The sequence below is a fragment of the Populus alba genome, chromosome 7 (genome assembly GCF_005239225.2).
Source record: "Populus alba chromosome 7, ASM523922v2, whole genome shotgun sequence".
Taxonomy (NCBI): domain Eukaryota; kingdom Viridiplantae; phylum Streptophyta; class Magnoliopsida; order Malpighiales; family Salicaceae; genus Populus; species Populus alba.
Window position 1 is genome coordinate 2,957,187 of NC_133290.1, and position 20,866 is coordinate 2,978,052.

Here is a 20,866-nt window from a genome sequence, read left to right on the forward strand (position 1 = left end):
TGCCTTAGATATTTTTTCCTCAATCCTTCCAGCTTAATTACCAATACTAAACACGAACTTGAAAATAGATTCTAGTTTGTAGTTTTCACTTGTTAAATGGCCATTACTGTGGCTTTCATCTCAAATCTCCGTTTTATTTGTACTGTCCATATAGATTTATATTTGAGAAGCATGTATTTGGCAGGCCTTAGGAGGCTTTGGACTTTTTTTTTTTTTTTTCTTTTCCAACTTACCAAGACGAAACACAAGCTTAAAAAGAGGCCTTACTTTTGATATTTTTAAATTTCGTTTTTTTATCTCTTAACCATTTTGAATTGTTACTCATTTTTTTTTTTGTTCTCTTGTTGTCATTCCTTTGCTTTTCATCTAATATTTCATTTTTTCAATCATGCGTGTGTCTAGTTAAGATACATGAAAAGCATGTCTTTGATGGCCTCTTTTTTTTTTTTTTAGAAAATAATATAAATCATATCCTAAAACCTCACATAAAAGCTTAAACTATTAGGTTAAGATGATTCTTTGACATGGTATCAGAGCCTTGATGACCAAGCGGTCACGAGTTTGAATCTCACCATCTCCATTTATTTAATAAAAATCAAGCACAAGGTAAAATAAACTTGTGTAAATTTCAAGCGCAAAGAACTTTCACTTGAAGGGGTGTGTTAGAGAATAATATAAATCATATCCTAAAACCTCACCTAATAGCTTAAGCTATTTAGTTGAAATGGTTCTTTGATACTTTTCAATAACTACAGTAGTTTTATAAAAATTTAACAACGGTCCAATGCCATAATTAGTATTTGCCCAGTTGCAGCACAAATATCTTCCACCAATGTCTCACATAAATGGAATGTTCGATGGTTCTTCTATAGGCAAGCCAGGTAGCTTGGGGACTGGATGCCTACTCAGATACTAAGAGGGGATGTTTCTCCGGTAGCTTATCTTCGAGCTGGTCCTTATCAATCTTTCTGAGTATAAAAAAAGCTCCAACATCGTTTCCAAGCTTCTTGGTTTGCACAATTTCCTCTCTCAACTTGAGCACTTTAAAAAGAATGCTCTATATACTAATATTTTTAACTTTTGAAAAAGTAGAAGACTTAGCTGGGATACGTTTATAGTCATATTGGAAAAAAGATCCTTGCTCAATAAATGATAATGTTGTAAAATCTTATGCAGGGATGATTAATCAATCTGGGTATATTGATAAAGTAATACTTTAGTAGTGTTTTGTCACAAGATTAATTACTAGATGAAGCGAAGCAAACCAGTGAAGAGCAAAGAGTTAGGTTAGATCTTTTGAATAAATATGACCATTGGTATATAGTTGTTGATTATACATAGCGTTTCACTTAGTCCATATGCAACGTACGTCTCACTTAGTTAATAAAATGTCACGCGTAGCTTTGTAAGAGAGTCTTGTCTTGTACAAGGAATATCCTATTATATAACCTGTAACTTAATTGCCAAAGAATGAGTAAAAATAATCTCTCTCTCTCTCTCTCTCTGCCTCTACCATTAACACACTCTCATACCTTGCATTTGCTATGTTGAATGTTGTATTAAGCTCTGGAGACCATTAACATAGGCTCTATTGAAATCTTACTTGCTTATTAGAGCCACTAATTTTTGGATGCAAGCTATGACTTTTGATACTTGGTCCTAGGATCTTAAAAGACTTATCATGGAGACATGTACAATATTGTATCTAAGACTTATAATGGCCATTATGAGTTTTTAATCATGCCTTTTAGCTCAATTAGTGCTTCAAATAAATTCTAGAGCTTAATGAATGAAGTGTTTTGTATGTGCCTCATGAAGTTTATTCTTGTGTTCTTTAATGACATCATAATCTACAGTTATACTTATATTAAGTACTTAAGGCATTTATAGATTGTGCTTAAGTTCTCATCAATTGGTTATTAAAAATAGTAAATGTGTCTTCTGCAATGACACAATGTAATACTTAGGCCAAATCATTTTCAAGACATGAGTGATTATTGATCCATAAAAAATACAAGCTATAACAATATTAATCAGTTAAGAGGCTTTATTGGGTTGATTGGATACTATAAAAAGTTTATAAGGGTTATGGTTCTATATATAAGCTCTTAAACAAACCACTAAAAAAAGATGTTTTTGAATGAGATGATAAGGCTACAGCTGCCTTGAAACTCTTTAATAAAGTTATGACCAAGCCACTTACTTTAACACTACCAGATTTGAATAAGCTATTTGTGGTGGAGACTGATGCATCGGGTGTGGGTATAGAAACAATATTGATAAGAAGGGTATCCTATAGCTTTTATTATCAAGTTTTGTAGTCCAAGGCAACATGTCTCATCTATTTATGAAAGAGAAATGTTGGTCATCCTATAAGCTATGGTGAAATAAAGGCAGCACCTTTGAGGTAAACACTTCAAGATTAGGATAAACCATATTAGTCTTAAGTATCTACTTGATCAAGAGGTAACTTGTCCTTCCTAACAATTATGGTTACCTAAACTACTAGGTTTTTATTATAAAATTGAGTATAAAAAGGGCAAGAACAATATCTAATGGAGAAATATATGTACTGGTGGTATTAATTATCTCTACTAATATTATAGATGAGGTTAAAAGGTAATGAAAGAAGGATGCTATTATGCAAAGTATTATACATGAATTGCTCAATGACATTAATTCTCACCTCTACTATAAGTGGATGAATAATCACTTACATAGAAAAGAGGAAATAATAGCGGGATGTGATCTTATATTGTTAGCTAAATTGATAGTTATGTATCACGACTCTGTTATAGGAGAATATTATGGCATTATACTAACTGCAAAGAGGGTGAGGTGTATTTTCTATTGGAAGAACTAGTATAAACACATATAAGGCAAATTGTTAGGGAATGTCTAACTTATTAAAAAAACAAAATAGGGAATGTGCTAACCCTAGAATATTCCAGCCTCTGCCTATTCTCCAAACACCATTCAATAACATCAACATGGATTTTATAAAGGTTTTGCCTAAATCAGTTGGTAAGGAAGTCATCTTTGTGGTTGTGGATCAGTTTAACAAATATACTCATTTTATGGCCCTATTTCATTCTTATATTACTTCTATGGTGGCTAAGGTTTTCATGAACAATGTTTATAAATTACATAGGTTGCTAGTTTCAATAGTAAGTGATAGGAATATTGTGTTTTTGAGCCATATTTAGAGGTATCTTTTCACTTATCAACGAGTGGATCTATATTATTCTACTACTTATCATTCCTATTTAGATGGGCAAATTGAGTTAGTCAATAAATGCCTTGAAAATTACCTTGGATATATGACTAGCGATGCTTCTACTTAATGATCGGAGTGGTTATCCTTAGTTGGGTGGTGATACAACACTAACTACCACACTTCAACTAAATCCACCCTCTATAAAGCTCTATATGGACTAACTCATCCTATCTATATTTCCTACTTTCCTAAAGACTTGATAATAGAGGTTGTTGATGAATTTTTTACTAAAATGGAGGAAATATTTAAGGTGATTAGAAACAATCTATAAGTAACTCGATAAAAGATGATTAAACTAATAAATAAATAAAATGAGAGAAAGAACATTTAATATAAAAGAACTAGTTTATCTCAATTTTTAGCCTTATATACAAAAATCTGAGGCATAAAAAAGTTTCTAGAAATCAGCATCTAAGTATTACGAGCCTTACCAGCTGTAGAGAGGATTAATATAATGACTTACAAATTAGGTTTTCCTTCTTCAACGGTGATCCATCTTGTCTTTCATATATTGTAATTGAAAAGATATGTGGGCAACAAGTTAGTACAAACAAGCTTATATCAAGTTTCTTGTGAACTGACTCTTCAACTTTAAGTTATCTTTGACAAAAAAATGATCAAAAAAGGTAATCAAGATACTACTAAAGTTTTAGTACATTGTAAACACTCATCATCATCTGATGCTAAATGGGAATTTTTAGATGACTTTAATCTCAGGTTTCCCCAATTCTCTCTTAAGGACAAGATCATTTTGAAAGGAAAGGAATTGTCACAAGATATTAATTACTGGAGGAGACAACGAAAACTAGTGAAAAAAATAGGGTTAGTTCTTTTGAATAAATATGATTGTTGGTATTTAGTTATTGATTATACACAGTGTTTCACTTAATCCATACACAACATTTCATTTAGTTAATAAAATGTCACACGTAGCTTTATAAAGAGTTAGTTGTTATCTTCTGAAGAATGTCCTGTTATATACCATGTAACAGAATTGCTAGAGAATGACTAAATAATGAAAGAATGATGTGCTAAATTGATTCTCTCTCTCTCTCTCCCTCTCTCGTTGTTTTTGTTATAAGCACACTTTCATACCTTGTATTTGCTCTATTGAATGTCATATTAACCTCTAAAGACCATTAGCATAGGCTCCATTGAAATCTTACTTGCTATATATGTGTAAGAAATTCAAAATAATCAATTATGAGCAAGAATTCCATTAATATTGTTTAATGACTTGCATTTTAATAATGTACTTTTGAAGGTCATAACGAGACTTCTGGTTTAAGAAATTATGATAACTTTTTTAAGATGATGATTAGACTTTTGGCATGATACAATGATAAAGTTGTGAATGTTGTTTTGAACAATATTCATATAGTTACTAGGCACACCTCACATGACATTCAAAAGCAAATTTTACATGTTCTTACAGCTAAAATACATGATAGAATTAAAGAAGCTTTGAGAGTTTAAATTTTGCATTATTTTTTATAAGGCTAGAAGAGAACAAATGACTTATTTTAAGATTTGTTGATAAAGATGGTTTCATAAAGGAGCATTTTCTGATCTTGCTCGTATTTATAACACTTTCATAGCTACTCTAAAAATTGAAATATCTAGTGTTCTCTTCCGTCATTGACTTGATATTCAAAATATTTAAGGCTAAGGATACAATAGATCTATTAATATGCATCGCTAATTAAAAGGATTATAAGCATTACTTCTTAAAGATTGTCCATATAAAAACAATGTGCACTGTTTAGCTCATTAATTACAATTAACATTGAATGTTATATCTAGGCAGGTACTCATTATACATGACATTTTTTTTCAATTTTACTTTTATTGCCAATATAGTTACCTCCTTATATAAATGTCATGATGAGTTGCGATGGGTTTAACTAGCTAACATCACAAAGTGATAGAGTAAATTTATATTATTTTATAGATGTGCCTTGGTATAAAAGATCCTAAAACATTTGTCTTCCTTTCATCCAAAACTACTCTATTTTTTATATGTTTTGGTTAGCTTTTTAAACTCATATATATATATAAATGCTACATGTTCCAGTTGAGAGGAAAAAAATTGTTTTCTTTTTCCTTATATTCATTAACTTATTAAATTCAGGTGTGTCTAACAGTAAGTCTTCGAAATGACTTGTAAATATTTTTTTTTATGGAATTACATAGCTCCTCATCAACTAAATATAAACCTTATATTAAGGTTAAATCATGCAAAGTTATAGTTTGCATTCCATAATGGAAAAGAAAAGTATTGTTGGATTTTGACCAAAATAGTGAAGGAGCAACCAACACTTTCCCATTAGGTTTGGTGGTGATTCTAGACAATTGAATAACATCTAAGATCTTTTGACATTTTCATTATTCACCAAAGCTTTGTTGCATCCTACCTAACCATCTAATATAACTTGCAAGAGTGATGATAAGCGATATTATGATTGACTTCTTCCATGTATTAAGATTTACATATTGTCTTATAAATGAATTCTTTCTCTCTCAATATCCAAATGAAAGTGGAGATCTTCTTCTTGTGGTACTTTTTTTTATAAAATTGTCCAATATATTCTTTATTCATGTTTCGTTATGCAAAACTAATTATGGACTAGTTGATATGAGGTAAGCAATACGTATATTTTTGAAAGTGAAAGATGTGTGTGGAATTTCAAGGAACAAAATTTGATGCCATTTTAGTGTTTAAAAAATAAAAGAGGTCTGGGGTTTTTAATCCTTTTATTTAAAAAAAAAATCTAAGAAGAATTGAGGGGAGGAGGTTGTGGAGGAAGATGGTTTTAGTAAAAACCTAAACATTGTGTCTAAAGGCCAGAACATGCATAATTTTTTAAAAGCAATAAATTAACAGACATGTCAGCACATTGAACAATATGGTTGATATTTTTAGATGAATAATGACACTTGCCATGTCATTAGTAATCAATTTGATCAATCAATTTCAGTTAAAATATAATGGGGGAATATTTTTTTTTTTAAGAAATAAAGGAATATATGGTATTGTTTATATAAAAAATAAACATCAACATGATAATCAAATGAGAACATTAATTGTTCGTGTTTAAACATAAAAAAAAAAGTTGAAATTGATTATGAGTGGTGGAATTAACCAAGTTTAAAAATTACTAATTGATCAAGGAAATGAGAAATTAGTTACCCAGATGATTAGGAATCACCATTGACAAAGAAAAAAAAATGATGAACTATAAGATTTGAAATTCACATGAATGACCAAAAGGTTCGGTCTTACTTAGAGCGGGAGTCTTTGATAGGTTAAATTGACCTTGTGATATAGTTTAGTTAGGATTTACATGATTATTAATAAAGAACAAGTTTAGTTTGTATTATGATTTAGTATGCGTCGTAAATGTTACTTGTATATGATTAGAATTAAATATTTAAATGTAATTTAAGCATTATACAATATGAATAGGATTATTTGCCTACTGAAAAAGATGGTAAGCTTCATATATGTGAAATTTTTTTGTAATTTATTTAATTTATCTTTTTTTTATGGTTTTGCCTTTATTTACAACTTTTATTTACTTCCTTGTTTTATTGACCTCTTTTGCTTTCAATTTTTATTCTTCTTTATCTATTGTTGTTTTAGTGTAGTGTTACCTAAGATAAATATACTTTTTTCAAATTTAAAATCTTGAAATACTCATAGTTTATTTGATTTTGTGATGCTGTTATATATCTTTTTATCCGGATTCAATTGCTAGCTATAATTTTTCCTTCTTAAAAGTAAAGAAAACGATTGGTGGGCAGCATAATTGAACAGAAAATTGGTGATGGGTGAAAGATAGATGCGTTAGATAAACAAAATCAATATTATTTTGTGGTCAAGTAAAAAAAGGTAGAATATTTAGGTGCCCAACTGGGCAGGTTAAATGTACTCAAAAAGTAAAATCCAAGGCTATACGATACCAAGGATTAAGGAAGACTCTTACGTGGTTCCCTAAGTTTCTGGTCTCTCCCTCTCTTGTCAAGTCTTACCTGTCCTTGATTTAGATCCAAGTGAAACTCATAGCCAGTGAAACTTTTGTCTTTGAAGCATTCGAACTCAAGAACAAAAAAAAAAAAAAATCCAAATCTTGCATATACATAACGCGTTTAATTACTCCAGTCTCCTGAAGGGTAGTTGCAAAAAAGGCTACTACACTTTTTATCGCCGTTACAGAATCTAAGGGCCTTGTTTTTGCGGGTAAGTTTCCTTTTTCCTTCATCGCTTTTTATGAAAGTGGGTTTGTTTTTAGATCATCAAAATCCTCTGCTTTTACATTTTGTACTTGTTTTTTTATGGATTTGGTTGGTTTTGGATTGATTCCATTATAAGGGAACTTGGTTGCTTCATGTTTCCGATATGGAAGTGTTATAGATCATTTTTCATTAATTGATGAACTGGGATCACTATCATGTGTGCACTTGAGCTTTGATCCGTTTCTTTATTTTGTTATATTCGAGTGATCGTTTGTGTCGGCCGGAAGCTCTGTAGATCAGATCCTGTATTTTCATGGAGAGTGATACAATTTCAGTTTCATGACAATGACATGCATGTTGGGGTCGCTTGTCTTGTATTGATGGGATTTGAGTTTGGATTCTTTGTTTTGCATTTCGTAGTTAGCAGATTGATTTGGACAAATTGGCAGTGCTGACAGTAATGAAAATTTGTAACAATGAGGCACAGATAATTAAATTTGTTAATTGCCAATCATTTCAGTAATTGAAATTCTTTAGGCTTGATAAATTTGATAGCTGAGGTCGTTTTTTGTAGCCCCTTTTGTTTTATTATACATATTGGATTAGTTTGATATCTCTTAGCAGGAGCATGAAAATGATATGAGTTTTAACTTTTTAGTAGATTTCAAAAGGAGAAGTATTTGCTGTGGTTGAGTCGTATTCAACATGTCCCGGTTATCACCTCGTAGAAACCAGAGATCAAAAGGTTTTAAGGTCAAGCATGCTCTGCAAATATGTCTTCTGATTGGTGTTTGCGGCTGGCTACTTTACCAAGTCAAGCACTCTCATGATAAGAAAGCAGCATATGAGAAAAGTGTGAAAACAGAGAATGATGTTGTAAAATTAGGGCGAAAGGACCTCCAGCCTGAAGTTAAAGAAAATTTCATTGGAGATGAGAGGCACAAGGAGGAGGAAGAGGAAGAGAACAAGAGCGAAGAAGAAAGCAAAACTGATGATAACACAGGAACAGAGGGTGGCGATGATGAGATTCATGATCATTTTCATGATAAGACAGAAGAAGGAGCTGAGCGTAGAGAAGATTCTATAGATGGGGAGAAGGAAGCAGAGGATAAGACTGAAGAGGGAGTTGAGCATAGAGAGGATTCTGTTGATGGAGAGAAGGAAAGGGAAGTGAGAAATGAGAACGTTAGTGAAGGGATGGAGAGGGAGGGTACAAGGGATAATGTTAATGATGACAGAGAGAAGGGAGAGATCAGGGAGAATGCTAGTGAGGATAAGGAGACTGAAGAGAGCAAAAGGAGTGATGGTGAAGATAAGGAGAATGTAGAGGGAAAAGAGATGGAAATTGAAGAGAGCAAAGAAAGTGAAAGCATAAACAGAGAGACTGAAGAAAGCAAGGAGAATGAAGAGAGCAAAGAAAGTGAAAGCGAGCACAGAGAGAGTGAAGAGAGGAAGGAGAGTGAAGAGAGCAAAGAAAGCGAAAGCGAACACAGAGAGAGTGAAGACAGCAAGGAGAATGAAGCGAGCAAAGAAAGTGAAAGCGAGCACAGAGAAAGTGAAGAGAGGAAGGAAAGTGAAAGCGAACACAGAGAGAGTGAAGACAGCAAGGAGAATGAAGAGAGAAAAGAAAGTGAAAGTGAGCACAGAGAGACTGAAGACAGCAAGGAGCACGAAGAGAGCAAAGAGACTGCAAATGAGAATAAAGAAAATGCAAGTGAAGAAAAGGAAAGGGTGGAAGAGAGTCAGCAGAAGGAAATTAAAGAGGTTGTGGAACAGATCAATGAGGAAGAAAATAAAGAAAAAGAGTTAGAGAGTAAAGTTACAATGGAGGATCAAGTTAATGATGGAAATAATGCACATAGTGAGGAGGCAAGAGAGGAACAGTACAAGGGGGATGATGCATCCAGTGCAGTAGCCCATCAAACTCAGAATGATACGCCTGAAGAGGAGCAAGGTGATTTGAAGAAATCTGGTGAGGGAGAGCCAGTGGAAAACAAAGAGAAGAATCAGTTAGAGTTTGAAAATAGAACAAATAACACTGAAGTGGTTGACTTCAATCAAAATGAAGTTCCAAAGGTGAAAGAATCTGACTCGGGAGCAAATGATGATTCCACAAATGCAAAAACAAGTGAAGAGGGTACTAATGAAAATAACAAGCAAGACTCAGAGGGTGTTTCCCATGATACTTCCACAGTAGCAACAGTGAATGAACAGCAGCATGAAGATTCTAACTCCATTCCAGTTACTGCAGATAACGTAGTATCAAAAGAAGAGGAGTCAACCATGAATAATGTTGTGCTAGAGCAAACTGAGAAACCTGAATCAGTTGATAGCAACCAGCAATCAGAAACACATTCCAGTACAACCAATAATGGAGATTCTACAAATGTAGAGTCAATGGACTCTAGCAATTCTGGATCTGTTGCGTCAAATGGACAGACCAACTCCAATACACCTTTGTTGGCAAGCCAAAATGGTGATGCAGCTCAGATTGACAAGTCCAACAGTAGTTCTAGTGTTGAAGGGAGTACGGAAATTGTTCTACCATCAAACACAAATGAAAGTGCTGATGTTGGGCAAACCGGACATGGTGATTCTCTGCACTCTGAACAGAAAGACACATCCTCGAACACAAATAACGATGCTAATCCTGGCCAAGAGCAACAGGGTAACAATTGGAGCTCTCAAGAGAAAGATAAGTTATCAATCAGTAGTAACAATGATGGTGCTGACCAGAGTTCTGCTACCAGCAATGCAAACAACAACAAAAACAACGAAAATGTCAACACTGATGCAAGCCAAAAAGAACAGGTTGATCCTAACAATGGCAATGCTGACCAGAACAGCCACTCAAACTACAATGGCAATGCCAATGAAAACACAGATGCAAACCAAAGCAAGCAAGTTGAATCTTCTGATTCTTCAATGTCTCGAGAAGAGGGAGATGGATCCACAAACACTAGTAGCAGCATCGATGTGAAGCAGAATGGTTCTGTTGATTCTTCCATTTCTCAAGAAGAAAAGGAGGCTCGAACGGACTTGGGAACTTTGCCTGGTTCTGGAACCAAAGGAGCCAATGGTGGAGATGCAGCGACGGAGTGAAGTTTCTATTAGGTTACAGTGTTTACTTGAACCATTATTCTTGTCATTAAGATTTTGGATTTTTTTCCCCTTCTCCCTTGATGATCAGGAAATGTGCAAGGTTGTGCTTTATTGCAATTATACTATCTAAAGAATATTTTACGTTGATTTTCGACGTGAACAAGTTGACAAGAGTATTGAAGATTTGTTGTATCAGAGGCTTCAATAAGGTTAAAGCAGAATCCCTGTGTTTGTTGTGATTAGTGCTTCAACAAAGTTAAAAGTGCAGACACCATATGAGCCAACACTTTCCTAGTTGCAAGTGTTCCTTGTAGTTCCCCTCGTGGCTTAGAGATGAGCATTCGGATATTTTCGGATAAAAAATTTGTTCTTTCAGACAAGTACTTTGGATTTTTTTTTCTTTTAGTTGATCAAACAATTTGGGTAGTTCGGATTATTTACCCATCACCTTCTCTGAATTACTCTAGTTTTTTGGATATTTTTCTAAAAAAAATTATCCAAATCAATTCAGATAACTTGGATAATTCAGGTTTTTTCAATAGTGCTCACCCCTAGCATGATGCTTTAGTTAGGCAAGCATTTTTTTTCTTCTGGTGTTGTCGGGTCAAAAGCCTCCCCACCAAAATCCCAAGCTGGCTCGTACTCTTTTAGTGATAAACCTCCGAGGGTGACTCATTGGTTTATGGGTCGGATAAAAACTTGTAAGATCATGGTCAATTTCCGCCTCTTACAGACATGCAAGAACCCCTTCTCCCATCCTTGTGAGCCACTAGCGGAGTTTAGGATATCCCTTTTTAACTCGCTGTCGCTTAGAGCTAGTTATATGCTTCTGCAGAGTTTACTCGTCATCTAAAAAATTGAAAGAACGAAAAAAGCCACCACCATTCATCCTTATCCATTTCCTGCCCTCTAAATCGGATTACTAGACCTGGAAAACGTTCAGCACATGCTTGATTATGTGAATTAGCAAGGTAGTTGAATCAGCTAGGTAGCTTTGTAGTTCTATCTTAAGATAGAAAATACAGAGATAGCGGTAGATGGTAGAAGAGACAGAGATGGAAGAGACATGTCCTGTTCACTCTAAGACATTCAGCATTCATTGTAGGTGCAGCTCACACTCAAGTTTAAAAGCTGTCCTCCAAAACACTATCCATTCCGTACTGGGAAAGATTAACTATATAAATTGCAACTTATTAAAGAGAGATAATATTTCAAATCATTCATTTATTTTATTTTGCTGAGAGCACTTAACAGGTAACAGACAATGGGACAGAAAAGAAATTGCAACATGCAAAGCCGTAAAACTGAAGTGCTAACATCAAATTCAAAGATCCAAGGGTTGTCTCTTCGATCTTTCTGAGAAAACGGTAGGAATGTCATAAACAAAAGTACTTTCTGATATTTCCATCAAATACAAAAGTCTCAGTGATGGTCATCCTTGACCTCAAAGAGTCCATTTGGTCCTGCATGACACCAAAAAGAAGAAGATAGAAGGCATATCAGATTCAAACAATCACGAATACTGATAGATATTACACTTGAAAAGGCACTTTCACTGAATTTGGCACAAGATTGGGTGCGTTGCTTCGGCACAGTTATTGGCTAACCTTGTTTGTGGCAAATATAATACAACATTACAAACTAAATAATCCAACCAGCTAATGCCCATGGATTGCTGCATTTTCACATTGGAATCTGCATTATGCTGATCTTGAGACTAAACTTGTAGGACATTGCATCCAAAAGCAAAACAATTGCAATCTGCATACTGCTAAGTGCAACCCTAACTTGCTCTTTGTTACAAGCTCAACACTACATGTCGTTATATAATACAAACTATTAGCATCATATAATAAACATGTTGGCAACTATAATCTTATAATTTTCATCATTTCTAGTTTGTTAATTGCCTCTACAAACCAACCATCCACTGGAAATGCCATTAAAGTTTCGGTGCATGGAAACATTAGGCACTTTCAGTGCATGGAATCATTAGGCACACCATATATTAACCACACCGGCATGAGTACCAGAAAATTTGAAAAACTATCTATCAAAGACTTCATATACAAAATGAATTGCACCAGGCAGAGGTCACAATGTAGTTTAGCTTGGTGATGCAGGATCAAAGCCTGGGCAGTAAGCTGGACCCTGTGTGATATCTACCAGAATACTTCAGCAACATTTCCTATAATAATAGAGGCACCATCCGATGCAGACAACAAAAGTAGACAAGGGGATTTCCGTAATTTTTAGATTTTCTGGAAAATCTGAAAAATCATCCGAGAATTAATTTTATTTCCTATTCAGTATTAGTTCTAAAGTAATTAGCTTTATTAGGTTTTTCCTATTCTAAATAGAACTATTAGCATTTTCTTATAATGGAAGATGAGTCCTAGAAACTCTACATAAAGGTTTTGTAATAGTTCCATACAGAAAAAGAATCAGTTTACTAGTAAAATTTCAACTATGCTTTTCATTGTGTGGCCCAATCTTCCCTTAGGTATTGACTCTTATGAACCCTTGGTGTGAAACTTAGGTTTTTATATCTTCTAGGTGTGACTCCTAAAAAACCTTCCTAATGCAACTCTAGCATTTTTACATTCATCCCCAATTCCTTTAAACAATCTCCATTAGTCCCTTAACACCCCCTACCTTCATACCCAGCCAAACTTAAAGACATTAACAAACAAAACTCAATCTATTACCCCCTCCATCAGGACAGTACCACTGGGTCAAACACCTGTTGGTTTGAAAAATGCACTCTACCTTTACTTAGATAAACCTCCATAAATACTAAAAAAGTATTGCAATAAGCAGGATAAAAAAAAAAAAAAAAAAAAAAGCTGTGGCACCAAGTACTCAAATCTTCAATTTAAAGTTGATTAAGAAATGGACAATTCTCTAGGAATATCACATAATGGCCGGACTAAATGTGTGAACTACAAACACATATAGCCAAATTGATCAGTGGCAGATTTCTCAATGTTTAGGCATGATGCAGGCATGGGTTCCCTTAAAAATTATATGACATAAAAAGGTCCCCAGATCTGATAGCTTTCAACCAATCATGCAGACTTATTGCTAATCATGCCATATCAAAAAGCTTCTCATGCCACTGCAACATATAAATGTGTACATGTCTGTGTATGAATATGCATGTATGTGTGTGTACAAATAGAAAGGATAGTCGAGGTAGTGACAGCAGTGGTGGCCGTGGCAATGGTGAGCAAGGGTTAATGATGAATTACACATTTGCAACTATTCAATACAATTTGTGAAGAGTGTCTTTAATGCATGAAAAGGAACTGCCCCCAACATCCACAAAATATGTAAACAGAAGAAACTAAGCATCAAAGATTTCAAGAAACAAATGAACTGAACCGAGAACAGGTTTGAAGTATTGAAACTGGCTCAGGCTATTGATCTCCACACACACCAAGAAAACAAAAAAAAAAACCACCATGCAATTTTGGGCAATATTTGATATGGGCATCATATCTTCACCAGCCAATTCTGATAGCAAGAGCACAATGAAACAGAAACCACCATTCTCTATGGACAAGCTAAAAGCCTCGATTCAAACCATCAAAACATCCCCAGATCAAAATCCAAGTCTACCAGAAAACGCAAAATCAACAAAATGCAAAATCACAAAAACAAACCACTATGATAATTTCAACATAATTGGCCAAGACAAACCATATAAGTTCAATAACAAACCAGAAAGATTTTCCCAGTTATGGAAACTCGGGATCCAACAAAAAAAAACATACCCCATGGAAACTCCTTGTTGCGAATGTGCAAATATGGGTACTCCTGCACATCGAATTTAAACACAAATCTTAAGCATAAATCAATCAGATGTACAGACTAAAAATGTATTGAAGAGATGAATCAAAAGAAAATGAAAGCTCACAGGAGGGGTTTCGTAGTGAGGGTGACCCTTTGATAAGTTATAAATGGCCAAAATAGTGCAGGTCGCAGCACCCAAGTACGCTATCTTCTCCCACTTCGCAGCCTCGTCTAATTAAAATCGATAGAAACCCAGAAAAAGAATCGAAATCAAGATCCTGATTCTGATAAATAGAATGAAAAACAGAGAACAATACATACAAGCATCGTCGTGATGGGCAGAGGATGAAAAGCCTCGTCTAGTAGGAGCAGAGGGTTTGGAGGCGGTGCGAAGAGAGTTTCGAAGGAGAGCAGATCGCATCATAGAAATCGCCATTTCTTCTTCTCTTTCTTTTTCTTGCTTTCAAATTGGAGCAACCCTACCCCTGGCTGGCTGGCTCTCTCTAATAATCAGTAGGTAGGGCTATGGCAAGGTAAATTATGAATTATTTTCTTTAATTTTATAAAATGAATTAAATAACTTTTTTTAGTTTCAAAAATGAATTAATTATACTCTTTTGATTACGTTTAATTTAATATTACTTTACTGGAAAATATTTTATTTTCTCATCAATATTTTTATATTATCTTTTTTTTCTATTTAAAAAAAAAAGAAATGGATGAAATTTATTAAGTTACAAATAATTTTAAGATTATAGGAACTAATTAATTAGTTTTTTAAACCAAAGGGACTTTTTCAATTTATTTTGAAAACCTAGAAGGAAAAATTTATAATTTCCTCCAAAAATAAGAGACTATAAGCAACAATGATGGGGCGGAGCGACCTCAATGATAATTTCTATAAAAGAGATAGCATTTAGGAGATTTTTGAAAGAAAAAATATTTTTTTTGTTTGGAAATTTTATTATTTTTATTTTTATTTTCATGTTATATTTTCATAGTTTTTTTATTTAAAGGGAATATTTTTTTTTATTTTTTTATTCTATATTGATAGGGTTTTATATTTTTTATATAAAAAATATTGCAATTTCCTTTCTATAAGTGAAATTTTGATAGTTAAATAATAAAATTTGAATTTTCTATATTTTTCCATAATATTGTAATAATTTTTTTTTCAGCTATGTAAGTTGATATAAGACGTAGTAATTTTTAATGATTAAGGTTTTGTTTGTTTTTACAGTTGAAAAGTATTTTTAAAAAAATTTATAAATTTTATTTTTTTTTAAATTATTTTTTTGTGTTTTTATATTATTTTAATATGTTGATATCAAAAATAAATCATAAAAAAATAAAATAAAAATTTAAAAATAATAGTCACTTAAACATGTTATAAATTAAACTAGCATATTGGACCGAGCTTCGCAGCGGGTCAATAATAAAAATAAATAAATGTAAAAAAAATATAAAAAGCATCAGAAATATATTAAGTGTCTTGGATCTAGCAACAACCTAACTCTATTTTAGGTCATGTTCGGTAGCAAGACCAACTTTATTGGGAGAAAAAAAAAATTTAACTAACCCAACCTTAAATGAAAATAAATTATTATCACCTAATTTTTGTATAATATATAAAAAAATCTTGTAAATTTATTTTCCTCTTACCATATGAAAATAAAAAATTACATGAGAGAAAATAAAAAAAAATCTAAAGAAATAAAAAATAAAAATTGAATATATCATCTAATTTAACACCAATTAAAAACGATTTGGGTCTGGTTGCAAATATGGTTGGTATAAAAAATAAAAAGATAATGCCCTCAACAGCATTTTTTAACTAAAAAAATTAGTAAAGAAAACATTTTATGATTCTATAATGTCATTCATAATATAAATACTAAAGTATGGTCATAGTAAAAAAAATCTATATCTACGATAAATGCTTTTTATGCACCTTTTAAAATATAATGTTCTGTTGGGAATTTTCGTGGTGGGTATAAAGGTCTAGGATCCGTGATGGATCGGCATATTACTCTTTTTTTCCCCTGCAGTTCCTGTCCATCCATCACATGAGCCACAAAACCACATTCTTGGCCACAAACTAGCCCTGAGAAAAATTGAGAAATAACAGTGTCGTCAGGCCTTTTATCTGCGTTCCCACAAGTCCAAACTCCAAACTCAAACGCGGGGCACAACGCAGGCCTAGACCGTCACTTTCGTAGCGTAATTGTTTCCGTGGGTGTTTTTACTTTTAAAGCAAATCATAAAAACAAAACGTTTAGTAATATTGATAAACGTTATTCACTATGTGTGGGATCCATTATAATTTAGGTTGCAAAACGCGTGTTAGTCAAAAGCAACATTGTTCTACTTCTTCCATCTTGTCGTGTTTGTACAGAATGAATTAATTTATTTGGTACTGTTTATATGAAACAACATCTTTATTATTTATTGAACTGCGTCTGATACAATAAAAAAATTTATTTTTTTTAATTATATTTTATTCAAAAAAATAATGTTTCATATTATTTAATAACACTATATAAATTAGAAGGACCGTAAAAACTATAGTTTTTATCGAATAAGTTTTATACATAATGAAATTGTAAATAAATTAATTGAATAATAAAAAATATTTAATATAAAGTATTATTTATTTAATGATATAATTGTGGTAGTTAAATTTACAATATTTAAATTAAAAATTATTAATATTAATATATATCTATTTTAGTTATTTTATAACCTCGATTGAAAAACATGTTTAATTAAACACATTAAATTATTTTTTATTCAACCTCAATTTCAATCATGATTTTAACCAAACATATATAACTACTAAATCAATTTTAATTAAAAATATTTTTTATAAAATATTTTTTAAAAAAATATAACTACAAAAGCTATCACAATACTAAAAAATAAAAATTGAAAGAACAAGTCTTGATGTCAATAATTTGATCTCCTTGGAAGTAATATATTTTAGACCAAATGGATGGTGATGTTGGCAGGAAAGTCTTGTTTGTTGAAATTTTAGCAGCACCTTTTGAAAGATCGGATCTCTAAACTAATCTCTCGTGATGTTAATTTTGGACAATTGATTCAAGCCCTCCAATTACCAATAATAACCTCCGTCGAAAAGGATGGATCAGAATGAAAAAATGCACTCGAACTTGATCCGTGGCTCACACATTTTTGGTCGGCATTTTTATTTCCTTGAGCTGAAAGGTGACAATATTGTCTTTGATTGTTGAAATTGTTGTAAAATAAAATATTCTAATCTTGGACTAAGTATTGCTATGATTGGAGACCATATTGTAATTATATATTAATCATTCTCTGTCTTATTGATTATTCAAATTACGTGTTTGTTATTGTAATATAAATTGATTTTAAAATTATTTTTTATTTAAAAATATATTAAAATAATATTTTTATATTTTTTATATTAATGCATTTAAAAAATTAATTTAATATTTTTCAAACCAAATATATTCTTAAAATATAATTTCAAATACAAAAACAAATATTACCGACGCCTACTCTTGACTTTTCATCAACAATAGCCAGCCATAACAATCTATTAAAGACGTGCATTGTTAATATCTCACTTGGTGACGTGGCGTTTAAATATCTTACTTGGTGCTACCTTCTAGAGAGATTGGTTGAACTTGCTTTTCACTCTGCATTTGAAGAGATGTTAAGAAGTTGTGTTTTTCTTTTTTCTTTTTTTCTTTTAATTTATTTAATAATTTTAATATATTAATATTAAATATATATATATATATATATATTTATAAAATATTATTTTTATACATTTTCAATTAAAAAATATTCTTAAAAAAATACTTATAATTAATTATCAAATATATATTAAGATAGTGTTTGATATTATATTAGCAGTTATTTTTATTATTATTATTGAAAATGTATTGAAATAATATTTTTTATTTTATAAAATTTATTTTTTATATTAGGATACCAAAATAATAAAAAATTCGTTTAAAGTAAAAAAAAAAAATCAATTTCTTTTGAAAAACACAGTCACTTCTCATAACAAACACTCCCTAATTAAATTCACTTACTGCTAGTTTAAAGATTAAAATTCTACTACACCAACAGAAAACATAATCTGGGTAATTATTGATGTGTGAAGGAAGAGTCATGTTTGACACCCATAACAAGAAGAAGAAGAAAACCTTAACTATCATAATGAATATAAGAGATTAATTTTTATTGTATTTTATATAAATAAATATATTTTAATTTTAACATCTGTTAAGAATTGTGATATAAATAAAAAAACAAAGATCATATTTTCTTTATAATTATAGAAAATTATATTATCTTGAAAATGATTATAATAATACAAGAAATGATCATGATTTCATTCACGATCGACAAGAACAAATAATATTTGAATTTAAAAATAATATTTTCATATCTAATTATAAAATTTATGTTTTATCTAAAAAAACCAATCAAAATATCTTTACATCTATACAACTTTGAAGTAAAGTTTGATACAAGAAAAATAAAAATTACTATCAAGAATGTATGAGCAACTAATAATTACATGGAGGAATTGAAACCCTGAGCTAAAAATATAGAAAACAAGTTATCAAAATTGCAGGCATCCAGGAACGTGGGACCCTCGAAATCATGATCAAACTTCAAGAGACCTCAGCTTTATTAACTGCTTGATACTGTTTTTTTTATGATCATCATCCTCTCTGGAACAGCTGTTTGGAAGCTGTAATTCTTCAAGATCAAGCAAGTGCACAACATCTTCCATGTTCCGTCCCGCACGCAACAACACAATTGACCACATCCTACCGTGCCAGAACACATCCTCTTTATCAAACTTTGTGGTTCCACAACCACCACCATTCTCTCTGATCCCTTGATCGCAGCCGTTCATCATCTCTCTCACCTCCTCTTCTCTCCACCCTCCATCTCTCAACCTCCAAAACACCTCTTCCAAACATTCCCTCAACTCCAAATGATCTGAACCCCCACCAGCATCTTGCCACCACCCGGGAGTCTCTCCACGCGCCACCACTCTCCTCCCCCTCTCCGCCACCTCCGTCCAAAATTCTATCCTCCGGGCCTCTGTCGCTGCCCAGGCAGGCACATTCATGGATACATTTTCGTTTCTTGACAAACGTAGAGGAAACCCTATCTGCAAGAAATCAACTTGTTGGAAAAACCTAGTAACATCAAAGCTCAAAACACACACTTGTTCATCATCAACGTGAAAGACGGGGTTACCGGACACGTTAGGGGAAGAAGGAATATAACAGTTTCTACAAATAGGCACAAGAACCGGTGCTTTATCCAATAACTGTTTTGCAAAACCCAGGGCTTTGTTAGTATCTTGAGGTTTACGACCCCAAGAATCAACCCAGAAGTTGTTTAGAGAGATATTCTTAGAGAGGTTCAAGGAAGGAAGGTTTAAGAGGATTTGGAGTTGTTGTAAAGAGGAGGAACGCCAGTTAGGGAAGTGAGGTCCAATGGGGAGTCCCTCTTGGAGAATGGACCGAAGGTCAGGTGGGAAAGTGAAGTGGAAGGTGGATTCGATAGAGGTGAATTCAGAGTCTGTGAGGCCAGGGAGGATTGGGATGTTTAGTGATTTGAGGTGGTCTAACAAGGTCTTGGCATAGGCAGCAAAGGAGAAACATACTAGTACTGTGTTCTGTGTTGCTGCTGCCATATATATTTAGAAATGAATGATGAAGAAGAAGACTAGATTGAAATATATATATATATATATATATATATATATATAGAGAGAGAGAGAGAGAGAGAGAGAGAGAGAGATGAGATGAGAAGAAGTAACAAAATATCGAAGATAATATATAGTAAGAAATTAGGGCTTGTGTTTGTGCAGGACGGATCATATATTGTTGTGGTTTAATCTGTTACGAGGAAGAGCGAGTTTGGAGGAGGAGGAGGAGGAGGAGGAGAGTGTATGGTTTGTGGAGGGAGCCAGGATACGACGGAATCTCCAAGGAGTTAAGATCCATATGGGTATGAGAGAGACACGAGTTTGACTTGGACTAGTATACGAGGAGCAGGAGCAGGAGAAGGAGAAGGAGAAGGAGAAAAGCTAACTTAACAACTCATGTCTGCCAACGGCCAGAATGAAGTTGCCTTGGGAGGGGTCGGGTTGCCTTGAGCTGGAAAAAAATCGAAGGTGACTGAAATATCACCGCCATATTTACTCGTTAAAGAGTTTGAATTAAATTAATATAATTTAATATATGATAGAAATTTAAAAATAATAATTGCTTGACTTTTTTTTTTGTTTTATTTCTTTACCTAAACTTTATTATTGTATTCCAAATTAATAATTAGATTTAAAACATGATCGGATGCATGTCAAGGATTCAAATTAATTTATGTTATCTCCAAAATGGATCTATCGCTCAAAAAAAATTATATTTTGTTCACATTAGA

At 32.7% G+C, this 20,866-nt stretch overlaps 3 protein-coding genes across 4 annotated transcripts; 1 reads left to right on the top strand and 2 right to left on the bottom strand.

Moving 5' to 3' along the window:
* Window positions 1-7,229: 7,229 nt before the first annotated feature.
* On the top strand, window positions 7,230-10,807 carry LOC118063186 (uncharacterized). 2 transcript variants are annotated; one of them, XM_035077146.2, is made up of 2 exons: window positions 7,230-7,517; window positions 8,172-10,807. In XM_035077146.2, exon 2 carries the CDS (start codon window positions 8,219-8,221, stop codon window positions 10,613-10,615), a length of 2,397 nt encoding a protein of 798 aa, XP_034933037.1. In that variant the 5' UTR covers window positions 7,230-7,517; window positions 8,172-8,218; the 3' UTR covers window positions 10,616-10,807. The 2 variants fall into 2 exon arrangements, with proteins under 2 accessions (XP_034933037.1, XP_034933036.1); XM_035077145.2 differs by having other exon boundaries at window positions 8,175-10,807.
* A 1,015-nt stretch (window positions 10,808-11,822) lies between these two features.
* LOC118063187 (cytochrome c oxidase subunit 6a, mitochondrial) lies at window positions 11,823-14,922 on the bottom strand. The gene is made up of 4 exons (XM_035077148.2): window positions 14,732-14,922; window positions 14,535-14,641; window positions 14,392-14,434; window positions 11,823-12,078 (listed from the first exon to the last, which is right to left on the bottom strand). The coding sequence occupies exons 1-4, from the start codon at window positions 14,844-14,846 to the stop codon at window positions 12,038-12,040; spliced, it is 306 nt and encodes a 101-aa protein (XP_034933039.1). The 5' UTR covers window positions 14,847-14,922; the 3' UTR covers window positions 11,823-12,037.
* Window positions 14,923-18,823: 3,901 nt separating this feature from the next.
* Window positions 18,824-20,595, bottom strand: LOC118063185 (uncharacterized). Its single transcript, XM_035077144.2, has one exon. The coding sequence runs from the start codon at window positions 20,118-20,120 to the stop codon at window positions 19,074-19,076; it is 1,047 nt and encodes a 348-aa protein (XP_034933035.1). The 5' UTR covers window positions 20,121-20,595; the 3' UTR covers window positions 18,824-19,073.
* Window positions 20,596-20,866: the final 271 nt, after the last annotated feature.